This window comes from Nelumbo nucifera, chromosome 3, assembly GCF_055504915.1.
Source record: "Nelumbo nucifera cultivar China Antique chromosome 3, China Antique-T2T, whole genome shotgun sequence".
NCBI classification, from domain to species: Eukaryota; Viridiplantae; Streptophyta; class Magnoliopsida; order Proteales; family Nelumbonaceae; genus Nelumbo; species Nelumbo nucifera.
This window is the reverse complement of record NC_142651.1, coordinates 4065114-4079191: the sequence shown is the minus strand read 5'-3', so window position 1 is coordinate 4079191 and position 14078 is coordinate 4065114. Positions and strand designations below refer to the sequence as shown.

The window sequence follows — 14078 nt, the reverse complement described above, 5'->3', positions numbered from 1 at the left end:
GTTGGATAAAATAAATAAAAATGGGGGGTAGTGCAGTGGCAACAAACTCCATTAATGAATATTCCAAGTTCTAACACACTAAAACTAATATTCATAAATTCAAACTAGGAAGAAAGAAAATCACTTCCTCTCCATTCACAAATCTCACTGTCAAGAATAAGACTTGGTAAATAGTCCGGAGTTGGGATTATAAATTTCATTTGGCTTCTGAAAGTTTATTTTAGGTCATTCAAAGAAGAATTATAATCTCCTATAAAAAAAAAGAAGAATTACAATCAACCCTCAACTCATGACAGAAAAATGAGGTTCTTTATTTATTTATTTTTGTGTAGCAGGCGGTTCATTGACGTCTGTTCCTCTCCTCACCTTCTAGCTACAGCCTACAGGTGGCGTTGGCGTTGGCATTGATGTCTTTTGTCCACAAGAATAAAGAAACCTCCATCATTGCAACTTGGTTTTAAATTTCAGAAGTCGAAGAAGTTTAAAAAATGTGGAACTCAGGCTATGTTTAGAGTGCTTAAAAATAAGTGTTTATTTGGGTTATTAAATATTTATTGGTATTTGGGGGAAAAAACTTGAAATAATTGTTTATGTTAAAAATAAGGGCTTATTTTTTAAGTCCAAAATTTCAGTTTTTTTAAGTGCTTATACAATAAGCATTTATTCATTTTTTTTTCATCTAAAATTAACTTTAGTTGAATTTTAAAATACCACTTATAAAATTATGCTTAGTTGAATTTTATAAAAGTGCTTTCACAAAAGGGTTTTTATAAAAGTGTTTTCATAAAAGTACTTTTATAAAAGTTCTTTCATAAAAGTGCTTTTACAAAATACTTTCATAAAAGTGCTTTCATAAAAATACTTTTATAAAAGTACACTTTTATAAAAGTGCTTTCATAAAAATACTTTTATAAGAATGCTTTTGTAAAAATACTTTTATAAAAGTGCTTTTACAAAGTGTTTTCATAAAGGTATATTTTGAAAATTTAAAAAAAAATGAAGGAAAAAATAGTCACAATACTTATTGGAGAAAAAGATAACTTAAAGCACTCCCATATATATATATATATAAAAGAAAGAAAACAAATCTAAGCTGCCAAAAGTAGACTTATTCTATATTTTAGCTAACATGAGTTTATATATAATATTAGTTAAGAAAATCTAGCATTAATTAACATAAATGTTAATGTAATCATTGAACCTAATGTTTTCAAAACATGCTATTTCCCTACTTATTGTTTCAGCCATTAGACATCACTAATTAATTTTACAAGGTCAAGCCTCACTTAACTGAACCTGCCCCCATTTCCCTTTCATGACCCGACGATTTGTAATTGTAAAACACACAGATTCGATTTAACCAATAAGCCAGTCTTTTAAACCACAAAATCTTTTGAGTTGGACTCGGATGGATCAAACAGTCTTGGTCCAGTTTACACATGATCTTTCGGTATGACTGTATTTAGGTGTTGGGCTTGCACCAAAATGCCAGACTACTCAACTAATTAATTCCTGACAATCATTTTTAATCTAAAACTCACCTATCAAGATTTTGCATTAGCATTTTAATTCTGTAACTATCATCTAATTAATAGGACTGGATGTGGACCCACTGAGGCTGAGGCTGGTGGGTCACAGCTTTATGAAATCACATTGCTGACTGCAGCCCTCACCAAAGGGGAATGAAAGAAGGGAAAGTAGAAGCTTAAATTATATATATATATATATATATATATTGTTGAACCACTCTCCACTCCCTCCTCTCCTCCATGATAAATAAAGTAAATGGCAATTTGTTTGATGATAGCAAAGGATTCTCCAGAAGCCTTGACCAAATCCAAGTAATTAAATAATAAACTTAAAAGAGTCAACCAGTTCATACTCAACCAAATAATAAGCAAGAAGAACCTGTCAAATCCTATTATATGAATAATAAACCAACTTTGTTAATTAGGATCGATGTGATGAAATTGGTCAAATATGATGGTGGGTTATGATCTCCTTGATTAAAAATAGTAGGACCAACAAAAGTAGTAGTGGGCAAACGATGGAGTACTTCTAAGTCTGAGCTACAAACCTACAACGGAAATTACAGTAACGAAGGATATAGCTTAATTGCTGGGAAGTGGGAAGTGGGAACTACAACCTTAGACCAAATATACAGATACCCTTTAATTTGGATGGAATAAAATGGCGTGAACTGAGAAATCTTCGTCTTCTTATCATTAATTTATTTCCATTTCTCTACGCGCTATTTCTCCCTATTTAATTCTTTTTTGTTTGTTTACCGTTTCAAAACCAGTCTTTTGCCCACTTGTATATATAAGAAAGTCATGGACTGGGAAGGGATCGATATAGAGAAAAACTGAAGGAGAGGTTGGTAGTAGGTCACCGGCCGGCCGGTTTAAGAGTTTAAGCAATGGAAACCAGAAGATGGTTATATCTGATATTGTTGGTGTTGATGATGATGGCGAGAGGAGAAGGACAATTAGTGGAGAATTTCTATGGCTCTACCTGTCCAAAGGTCGAAGATATTGTTAGCGAGACAGTCAGGACGAAAATAAAGCAGACAAATGTTACTATTCCGGCCACTCTCCGTCTCTTCTTCCACGACTGCTTCGTCGAGGTAGGGATATACAAGTACACATATATGATATTCATCCATATTCCATCCATTCATCCTCAACTGACTTTTGGTTCAGCTGGTTCCTTAATTATCAATTTTTTAGTATAAAACTAGCGTTGCTGTGTCTTGATCAGCAACCCAACATGCTTCTGATTGTATATTTTCATTGTGGTGATTTGATATTATTTTGATGGTTTTAAAAGCATGAATTGTTTGTTGAAACAAATGAATTTCAGTTCACTTTTTGTCTGATAACATGGCAATTATTTGAACCGATTATATATGCTATCCTCCTCATGCATTACTTAGGCCCTTTAATTACTACTGGTCATCGTAGAAATAGATTTGTTAGCTAGTTATTTTAAACTAATAATCTTAGTCATTACTTAGGCTTTGGCTTTTAGAACCCAGTGGAGAATTAAAGACATTCTAATAGAAGAGCAGGAACAGTGTATATGGTAGGCTGAACCAATTTGATGGGGATGAGAGGTGGGAAACAGGGAAAATTAATGTATGAGCGAGTAGGGACTTCAATTTCTTAATTTCTTTTTCCTGTTAATCTCTCCAATATATATTTAAACACCCAAGCTTGATCTTTCCCAATGGATTGCAGATTGCTCCACTTTTTTCTATAGTTATTTAATTCATGAAGTAATAATGGAAGCGTCTACTTTGAAGAAAAAGTGGGTCGTGAAAATGGAAATTCCAACCCATTACCCACCCTCTTCTTAGTCAAACAAATTAAGAAGAAAATATCTGTCAAGCCATCAACCTGCTTTGTTTGTATACTTAAAGAGAACCAACAATACCAACCCCTCGTTAAAGAATATCAAAGGAATATATAGGTCACAAATATCAACGTGGAATAGTATACAATAACAAGTCGATCGTCAGATCTCCATCTAATGTTTATTCTTAATGAATGGATCAATTAATTAAGCAAGGCATGCAAAAGCTGTGTATGAAAGTTGTAAGGAGGCCAGGTCTGTTTTAGATGAAACAACAGGTTGAATGGTTTTTAATTATTGGGGGAATTGGCAGGGTTGTGATGCCTCGGTGTTGATCGCCTCAGCCAATGGAGATGCAGAGAAGGACGCAGAAGATAATTTGTCCCTTGCAGGAGATGGCTTCGACACCGTTGTCAGGGCAAAGCAAGCACTAGAAAAGGAATGCCCAGGTGTAGTCTCTTGTGCTGACATCTTAGCCCTTGCCACCAGAGATGTTGTATTCCAGGTAATTAATTAATCAGAAGTTGTGAACTAGCTACCTTGTTTTTACCTCACTCGATCAACCTACTCTCTGGTAGCATATATAGCAGCCAACAACTCACATTCGTCGTCCTTTCTAATTATTCCCTGAAATTAATAAACGAATCTGCAGGCTGGAGGACCACGTTACCAAGTAGAACTGGGACGTCGTGATGGTCTTGTTTCCCAGAAATCACGAGTAGCCGGAAACCTACCAGAAGCCAAATTCGATCTCGACCAACTCAACTCCATCTTCAGTAGCAACAATCTCAGCCAGATTGACATGATCGCGCTCTCTGGTGCTCATACGGTTGGCTTCTCCCACTGCAAACAATTCGCAAACAGGCTCTACTCCTTTACCCCATCTTCCCCAGTTGACCCTTCCATGGACTCAAACTACGCTTCGGAAATCATGTTATCTTGTCCTCAGAATGTAGACCCCAGTGTGGCTGTTAACATGGACCCTTTAACCCCAGTAGTATTCGACAATGTATATTACCAGAATTTGCTTGCAGGAAAGGGCCTCTTCACATCCGATCAGGTGCTCTTCACAGACCCTGCGTCACGGCCTACCGTCAATGATTTTGCTTCGAATCCTAACAATTTTAACGAAGCCTTTAAAACAGCTATGACAAAGCTGGGAAGAGTGGGTGTGAAGACAGGTACAGAAGGAGAGATCAGGAAAGACTGTACATCTTTCAATCCTGCTAGATGATGATGATGATGATGATACTCTGCAGCTAGCTTTGCAATGGGAAGACATCGATGAATAAGATGCTGCTGGTTGAAGCTACTATTATTCTTTTCAAATAAAGCTTCGGGTTGCTTTGAAACCGATCGATGCTTGTATCGAATCGGTACTTGATATAATATATAGTTATGTATACAATGTTGAAGACTTGAAGTTGCTCAAAGTGGAAATCAACTTCACGTAAAACTGTTTCAGTTTCACAGTGAAATATTAAATTTAAAATAAAAAAAAAAGGCCCCAACACTTCTGAAATGAAACAAACCCGAAGTCCTAACACAAAAGAAAACGCACATAGGGTCCGTGTGGACCCACACCTTATGCATATACATGTTCAGTCCTGAGAAGGTTGCCCAGCCCGTTGCGCATCAATTTATCTCCAGCCATTTATGATTCCAAATTCATTGATTGATATTCTCAATCTACGATTAGATGTTATTCTCTGTTGACTGTTGTGCTTTCACTCTCGGGGCATTTGCATGATTTTTTATTTTAGTAAAGGGTTTTGATTGGTCATATCTTCTTTTAACTCAACTTTTCTTTGATTGGACGTGCCACGTATTTAAGCCCAAATAGATAGCATTATTATTAGTCTAAGGTTTGTGTAACCTAGGACTTAGCCATCAGATGGTCCAATTTAGGAGATCCTAGGGCTGTAATTGAGCTGAGTCGAGTTGGGTATAGTTATTCCAGTTGACTTGACTCAAAAACTTGACGCTTGAAACTAAATTTAGCTTGATACTTGCAAGCCATTCAAGCTTTGCGCAACTAGAGTTGATTATAAATAAATTAATATTAAAAATTATAAATACATTAATATACAAAATTAATACTTATTTAAATTATAAATAAAAATATGTTAAAATTTTAATCTTTTATTATAAGCTCAATTAAACTCACGAACCAAGATCCAATAATCAGAAATTCTATTTTTATGAGGATTTGGACTCGGAGGCCGGTTTTATCATTTTAAACCCATGAAATTTGGGCAGCCCACGCTAAGTGAGAAGGGATGGGCACTCCGCATAGCGCGCCCCACGGCCCATCCCTCCTGTGAATTGGGCTGTGGGCGCGATTTGGCGAGCCCATCAGAACTCAGGCCAAGTGGACTAGAATCCATTGTAGGTAAATGCCCAACGAACATTCTCTAATTATCTATGTTTGTTTTGTCAGCGTTTTAGGTTTGTTGATGTTTTCTTCCTGTTCACATAATCTACTTGACCAACAATTAGAGTAGAGGGTATTGACTATTGACTATTGATGTGATTTAAATCTAATATAATATTGACAGAAAGAAAAAACAAATGGTGAGGAAGTAAGAAAGTATAGATACGAAATCAATGAGAGAAACAGCTATTTTAAATAGTAGGTGAGGTAACAAGGATGCACAATTAATTTGAATTTTGAAGTGATCAAATCTGCAGCCTTTGGACTGGATTTTTGAGCAACACCAGTCCTAATAAAATTAGAAAAAAAAAGGTCGGGCATGCATTAGTTCGACGAGAAAAGGTCTGATTGATGGCCAACCCAGATTAATTAGCCTGTATCTCTTTGCCTTCACTCTGATATTATTCTGCTTATAAACAGGTCAAATTCAATGCCCGTTGTTTACTGACTGCTGTAATGATATATATGGATTGGTCTACCCTCTCTGCAATTGATCAAATTCCTTTCTCGTTCTATAAATGATGAAAAATCAGGCTGGGGGCCATCATAAAACGTTGAATTGGGACGTCGTGAACTCGTGATGGCCTCATCAGTCATCTCCAAGGCATCATCATCATGGGTAAATGGAAGCCTTCCTCAACTCGATTTCCATCTCCACCAACTAAACTCCATGTTTAGTAAGAACAACCTAAGCCAAATTGACATGATCGCACTCTCTGGTGCCCACACAGTTGTCTTCCTCCACTGAGACTGTACTCCTTCTGCCCTATTTCCTCGGTTGGTCCTTTTGATCCAACGTATGCCACGCAGTTGATGTCGTTTTGTCCTCAGAAATCAGAATGTAGACCCTTTTTTTTTATGAATTTTAAAAAAGTAGACCCCGTTTTTGCCATTAAAATGGATCCTGTAACACCACGAATATTAAACAATGCGTATTTACCAGAATTTGGTTGCAGGAAAAGGCCTCTTCACTTCATATTTTTTTTATTTATTTTATGAGATAGAGGTTGCTGTTGTTGGTATTATTGCCACTTCTAATTTCAACATTTTAGGTTAGTCAAAACAAAATTTGAAGAATTTGTCTTGTCACACTATACCAGATAATCATTTCTACTGAAAAAATATGAGCATTGAATTGGGGTGTTGTCATTTAGAGTAGAAACATTAAATTTGAAGTTTACTAAAAAAACAATAATTGATAACTCAAAATATTTGTGATAAAAAATATATTTTCATAAAATTTGTATTAACAAACCTAAAACATTGCAAGTAAAAATGACAATGGCTAACCAGACACAACCATAGCATCCCAGCCTATGGTTAAAGATTTCACATCAAACCCAAAAAACCTTGTCACGGCATTTGCCATGACAATGATAAAGCTGGGGAGAGTATAAGCTAGAGGTGTAAAACGGTCCATGCTGAGCCCACATGGCACGGCCCACAGCCCAAGCCCTGCAGGCCCGTGCCAGGATGGTCTATGGGTCGAGCCTTGGGCCAGGCTGGGCCGTGGATCGGCCGATCGACCGGGCCAAAGTAATTTATTTAAAAATTGAAAAAAACTTCAAATTTTAATTTTATATGAATTTTGATGTATACAATTACTTATATATACAATAATTAAATAAAATAGTATAATAAAATTAAAAACAATTGTTTATTTTATTAATATTATATATATATGGGTTGTATCGGGCCACGAACCATGGGCGACATGGCATGACAGTGTGATCCGGCCCAGCACAGCCCATATAATTGTACAATAACTCATACGGCCCATAAACCATTGAGCCAGATTGACTCAAAATCGTGCTAGACCACAGGCGGCACGGCCTGATTTACACCTCTAGTGAAGCAAAGAGAGGTGTACAAGGAAAAATTAGTGAAGATTGTACAGCTTTCAATTCTTGAGCAACACAATTTAACAAGGCGCCACTAACAGAGCGGCTATTCACGTTTCATTTTATTTGCTGAATTGCTGCTTTTAGTACTATGTTCTACCTAGCAACAAACATAGGTCTTTGGGTCTTTACAATTTTCACATATTACGGTAATTTAGCCTCAGTTTGGAAACAATACAAATGTAAATATGTATAATATAAATATATATAAAATAATATAAAATATAAGATTTTATACTCTACATATTTGCATTCATATTCTCTCTAAACCAAGGTTCTAAATAGCGGCATGGGCCAATATGCCAGTAGGATGTATCGGCATGTGTCGGTATTTTTTTTATGTTTCACTTATTTTTTTTAAAATTGGTTCAGAGGGGCCGGTTTAGAACCCAGCTATCCTCTGAACTAGTGACTGTCCCGATACAACCCCTATAGGGACGTATTAGGAAACCACCAACATGATACATATCATCCAATACAGGTCGATACGTATCAATACTTTGAACCTATTCAAAACTGAGGTTATTAACCAATAATCCATTTAACCCTTCCACTCATTTTGAATATAAGAATTGGTTTGGAGATGGGTCGAAACACCCACCTACTTACTGGATCGATATTATAGATATAAATTTTGGTAAATTTCTGTAACCATCACACCCAAGAGAAGATGTGGCTGAAAAGTGAGATGGCTTTACTGTGTTTACACCAATATTTTAAACCCCCGCACATTTGCAAGCTAATGCTTTTGTTACCCAGCCTGAATCCCCCACTCGTGTGCAATATTAAAAAAGACAAAAAAAAAAGAATTACAGCGGATAAGGGAAATTTTTGGGCCCTGATATCAATAAAAATAATATCTTTAATATAATTTTTAAAATATATTAAGTTTTTAAAAATTATATTAAATAAGGGCAAAAACAATGTTTATCTTCTTCCTCCTACAAATCATCCATCAACGCCGTCGCCCACCGCCATCTTTGGCAACCTCTGGCAACACCTCTGCCCAAAGCTACCACCTCCGGCAACACTGCCTCTACCCACCTCCACACTAGTCTTGTAAATCTCAATGACTACCATCCACTAGCGCCACCACCCACCTTTGGCAACACCACTTCCGCCCACCTCCACCCCAGCCCTGCGAATCTCAATGACTACCATCCACCAGTGCCGCTACCGCTGCCTCTGCCTCCGCCCCAGCCCTACAAATCTCAATGACTATCATCCACCAGAGGTGGGCGAAGGTGTTGCCAGAGGATAGTGGTCATTGAGACTTGCAGGACTGGACTGGGGCAGAAGTGGTTTGGAAGAAAAAGAAGATAAACAGTGTTTTTACCCTTATTTGATATATTTTTTAAAAAATTAACCTATTTTAGAAATTATATTAAAAGTATTTTTTTAATGATATCAGGGCCCAAAAGTTATCATTATCAGCAATAATCCCAAATAACCCAAAACCAACAATCTTAATTGAAAATTTCACATATATGATATATCCCCAATTCTTCGATGAAGTAAAACTATTTTTATTCCAATCTAAAAAACTAAAGACTCAATTTCATTGTATTCTAAAAATCTTACCTCCTATTTTACTATGAGGATTTGAAAAGACGGATGCAAGCACAATGCACAGATTTGAAGGGACATTCTATTCCATATCTAATTTAAAAAAACTAATAAATAGTTTGTGAAAATTAGTATTATTCAAAGTATTATGGAATATAAACTTTTATGTTGTTCATTTGTTCAATATCCCTATTAAATCCATTAAAAAAATAGAACAAGATGGTTTTATTGGCGTCATTCCTGTAAAACCCTTTCAATTTGAATGTATACGAACCCTGCTAAGGTAAAAACGGGTGTTAAGAGTAGATGCATTGTGAGAAATAATTTGGGATTTTTTTCGATAAATCACAGATAGGTACCCCTGTATTTGGGGTAGTAACAGATACGTATCTTGAACTTTCAATTGGAACACCTGAATACCCTGATCTTTCAAAAACAGACATTTAGGTCCATCTGTTAGTATTCCGTCACTTAAATATTATATAACGCCAAAATACTCTTTTTATGTATTTCTGAGATCATTCTCAGGTAACGTCTTCCCATGATGTTCTCATATAGACAAACAAATAATATATTCAAAATTTTCAAAACAGCATTCTCTGAAGATGATTTTACTTTGTAAAATGATCTAAAAAATACAAGAGAAGGGTATTATTATGTAATGTTTAACTGATGAAATTCTACGGATAGATCCAAATGTCTATTTTTGGTAGTTCAGGGTACCAAGTGTTGCAATTGAAATTAGGATACGTATCTATCACTACCCCAAAGTACAGGGTACCTATATATAAATACCCCCTTTTTTTGCTTTGATTTTCATAACTTTTAATGTTTTATAGTGGTGAGAGGAATTCTATTGTGGAGGTGGATGTGGATGTAGAGAGCGACAATAAATGTTTAATCGAAATTGTCCTTGAGAAGAATTCTACTATTCCATGGAGAGGCACATATATCTTACACATTATTTAGAAAGGTAAATACTTCAATGCGAATCACTTCAAATACTAAAATGATATCTTTATTTATTTATTGCATTCAAGTAACAACTACAATCACCCATGTCCACAAGAAAATACTCGTATATTCAGGTAGCACGTTAGAAACTCTACATCTATTCTAATATGGCAAATTCAAGGTACCAAGTAAGTATCACATGGCTTCCTGTTACCCACGCTGCAGACCAATATATTCAAGCCATGCCTCCACTTGTTGCTGTCCGGATTATCTGAAATAAAGCTGTTACGAGTGAAAAGACTACAATTAGTACACTATCACAGTTGTTATGTGATGAACACACAGGATAATCTCACAAAGAAACAAAAGAAATAATCAAGGGTAGAATTTCAATAATATACTGAATTGCTATCATATTTGGGTCCTCTATCAGGATATCTAGACCATGAATGTGAAGAGTGAACCAGTTCGGAGATTGATAGTTTAGCCTGTTGCTACCATCAGGTCCATTACACACACACACGGACTTGATTTCAATTTTTTTAGCTTGTATTAGCTACACTTTTGAAAAGTTGTTAAATATGTAGAAAAATCAGAGGATTATGCCGTCAATAAGTGATCATTTATAGATTAGATTTTCCAGAACCTGACATAACCACATCAATATGGAGACATCCACCAGATCTTTGGATAAAAAACCAATACTAATATGGATTTCCAAGTCCTTATTGCAATAAGCGTTTGGTGGTTCTCCATTTAGATTTATGCACCCTGATGATGAGAAACGTCCACAGTATATGTTGTTTGCTGATGATATGGTATTGACTGATAAAAATAAAGCTGGGATAATTACAAAATTAGAAAAATAGAGGCTTTAAGAAATAAAAGGTTTTAATTAGAAGAAATAGTAAAATCAAAGGGTATAAAATTAAGATTGATGATCAAGAGATACCCAAAATTAAGTGTCTTTGTTACCATGGATCAATCACTTGTAATGAGTGACAAATTAAATAGTACGTTTTTTATGATCAGTAAAATTGTAAATTGAAAATGTTGTTGCCCATAGAGTTAAAGCAAGGTGGAAATTCTTATGTACAGTGTAAATACATACAAAATACAAAGTTCTGCACTCTACATATATATATTTTTTTATCAGCATAAAATCTGAATTTTGGAGCTTTAAGCTACAGGAATAAACTACCATTTTATTACAGCTGGTTGGGATTCGATCCCAAGTCTCCGCTACAGGAATAAACAACCATTTGCACTCTACATATTTATATTTGTACTCTCTCCAAACTGAGCCTATAAGACAGTCACAAGACGAGCAATTCTATATGAAACAAAGTGTTGGGCAATCAAGCAATAACATCTAAAAAAATAATGTAGCTAAAACAATGATAACCATGTGGTTGAGTGGCAAGATTGGAAATATTTTCATATTTGAGAGGATAGTCTTAATAGGTAACATGATGAGGGAAAGCCAGCCGAGATGATTCAACCATGTACTAATTAATGACTGCACCAGTGGAGAGCAAGGTTCAAAATTTCAATATGAGGCATCCCATATATTGTATCATATCGGCAAGACTAGGATACCTCAATGAAAGGCTTTTGGGGTTTTGACCATTCCAAGAGGTAATCAGGCCTAAAGACCAATCTCCCTGAAAAAACAAGAAAAAAAAAAACCTTGTGTAGTTGAAACACCTCATACGCACCATTTGGAGTATCAGGTGCAAGCAGAAGGCTCTAAATAAGAAGAGGATGACCTAAAAAAATCAGGTTTAAGTGGTAAGAAATGATCTAAAGTCATACAGCTTTACAGAAAGCCAGGCTCTTGATGTAACAAGATAACAGGACGGGTTTTATATACAGCCTGTTAGGATCTTCATGTAATGGGAACTTTACAGAAATCAGACTTCTCCAGAATCATGGAAACCATCTTTTGAGTACCCTTGTTGCCATCCAATTATGTCATAACTCAAAAATAGTGCTTAGCCTTAAAGACTACGTTAATGGCTAGAATCATGGATATTGCAATAGTCTGCCATGTCTCTCATGAAAATAAGTAACTATGCAGCTGCTGCTTTGTAGCCAGCAATACCATCTAATAGTAGGGAATGGTCCTTTTAAAACATAGGATTATGGGAATTCTTAATTTACACCAGAAATACAAGGATTGTAAGTAATTCATGCAATGAGTCACATGTCACATTTTATGAGGGACTCCTTTAATCCAAGGGCTTGTTGTTTTAGTTGAGTTGGTTTATTTTGGTGTTCTTATATTTTTCTAGACCTAAAAATCTAGTTTTGGATATTTTAAAAGGAAAGATTACTTATTTTACCAACATATAACTATAATTTAAAATGTTTGCCCATGTTTGGTTCGTAAAATAATCAATCTTTAACATATTGAATAGATGAAAAAAGACACGTCAGTGGTTTCAGATATTCAAAACTTACAGGATCCGATGACAACAAACACAAAGAATCCAAGAACAATGGGCCCAACTGGATAATTACTTCCTTTCTTTGTGGTTGTTTCAGGCACTGCACCTCTCTTAGTAATGTTCTTCTCAAACCTCTCCACCTTCTTATCCGCAAGACGCCTTGAGGTTGTCTGTGCAACAACACAAAATGCAATTTATTAAAAGCAATAATTGAAGAAAGAAGTTGATATTATGTCTAAGACCACGAAGAATGGGACAAAGTCCATGAATGTGGGATGGTAAACGGTAATCCTTCTACCGTGCTTTGGGCATATTGGTTTATATAATGTGCCATGATCTAAAGACCACGATAATCCTTCTACCTAATAAGACCTAGGTTGCATGATACCATGATCTAAAGCTCATTGGCCACATTTTTCCTATATTTAGGTTGGGGTTTTGAATACTTTTTTTTTTTGGAGAAAACAATCTGAATACTTGTTTTTTTTTTCCCGGATACCGCGCTGCAGCTAACAAATTCTTATAAACAACACAAACCTTTCATGATTTGATCTCAAAAACCGAAACCAAAAAGAGCCAACTCATATGATCAACACTCAAATTAGTAGACAAACAGAGATCCCTAAACAAACAAATACAAAGAGGCAAGGCAAACAGAGATGAATACAGACGGCTACACAAAGCAATTTTAGAACTAATAGAACATCCGTTGCATTCTGAAAACAAACAAACTGAGAATCGATTCTTTGAACCTCGAGCCCAAGACAGATCTCCTTGTCTCAGATCTAAACTTAATCTCAAGGGAAGTGATGATTAGACGGAGAACGAAGCAAATAAAAAATATTTTAAGAAAAATAGCAAATATAGATCACATATCTTCAAGACGAAATAAGACGAATAGAAAGAAAATCAAGTGAAAAGATCGATCAACCAATCAAATGCTCAAAAATCTTCAAGAAAATTATACCGAATCAGATGCTATAAAATTCAATCATGATTATACAGTATCAAGAGGGGAAAAAAAAAAAAAAAAAAAAACTAGATTAGTAGATTACCATGGTTTCAGGAGAGATCTGCAGACCGGAATAGAGAAACGAGATTTAGAGAAAGAGGAATGGGTGTTTGTGTGTGTTCTCCTCGTTTCCTTCTCGCTACGGAAGGAAACCGCGTCTCTTTCTCTCTCCCTCTCAACAGTATCAGTATGTATCGGAACAACTACCACGCCGACAAGACAGCTGATTTATATGTATGTACAGGAAAAGGGTTGGCTAATCGGATGAAGCTGGCCCAATACGACCCGAGGTCCCGAATTCGAAATTCACTTTGACTCGTCTTTCCGGATGAGTGTTGCGTCATTCTAGCCAATGGGATAAGCCCTCGTCAAATGATGATCCACGTCAGGTTAAGATCGGAGAGAGC

The 14078-nt window shown here is 35.8% G+C and overlaps 2 protein-coding genes across 2 annotated transcripts; one reads left to right on the top strand and one right to left on the bottom strand.

The window, feature by feature from the left end:
• Window positions 1–2004: 2004 nt before the first annotated feature.
• Window positions 2005–4885, top strand: LOC104592873 (peroxidase 51). The gene is made up of 3 exons (XM_010252393.2): window positions 2005–2626; window positions 3668–3859; window positions 4007–4885. The coding sequence occupies exons 1-3, from the start codon at window positions 2420–2422 to the stop codon at window positions 4586–4588; spliced, it is 981 nt and encodes a 326-aa protein (XP_010250695.1). The 5' UTR covers window positions 2005–2419; the 3' UTR covers window positions 4589–4885.
• A 5372-nt stretch (window positions 4886–10257) lies between these two features.
• On the bottom strand, window positions 10258–13872 carry LOC104592872 (uncharacterized). The gene is made up of 3 exons (XM_010252392.3): window positions 13715–13872; window positions 12673–12829; window positions 10258–10491 (listed from the first exon to the last, which is right to left on the bottom strand). The coding sequence occupies exons 1-3, from the start codon at window positions 13715–13717 to the stop codon at window positions 10445–10447; spliced, it is 207 nt and encodes a 68-aa protein (XP_010250694.1). The 5' UTR covers window positions 13718–13872; the 3' UTR covers window positions 10258–10444.
• Between the last annotated feature and the right edge of the window lie 206 nt (window positions 13873–14078).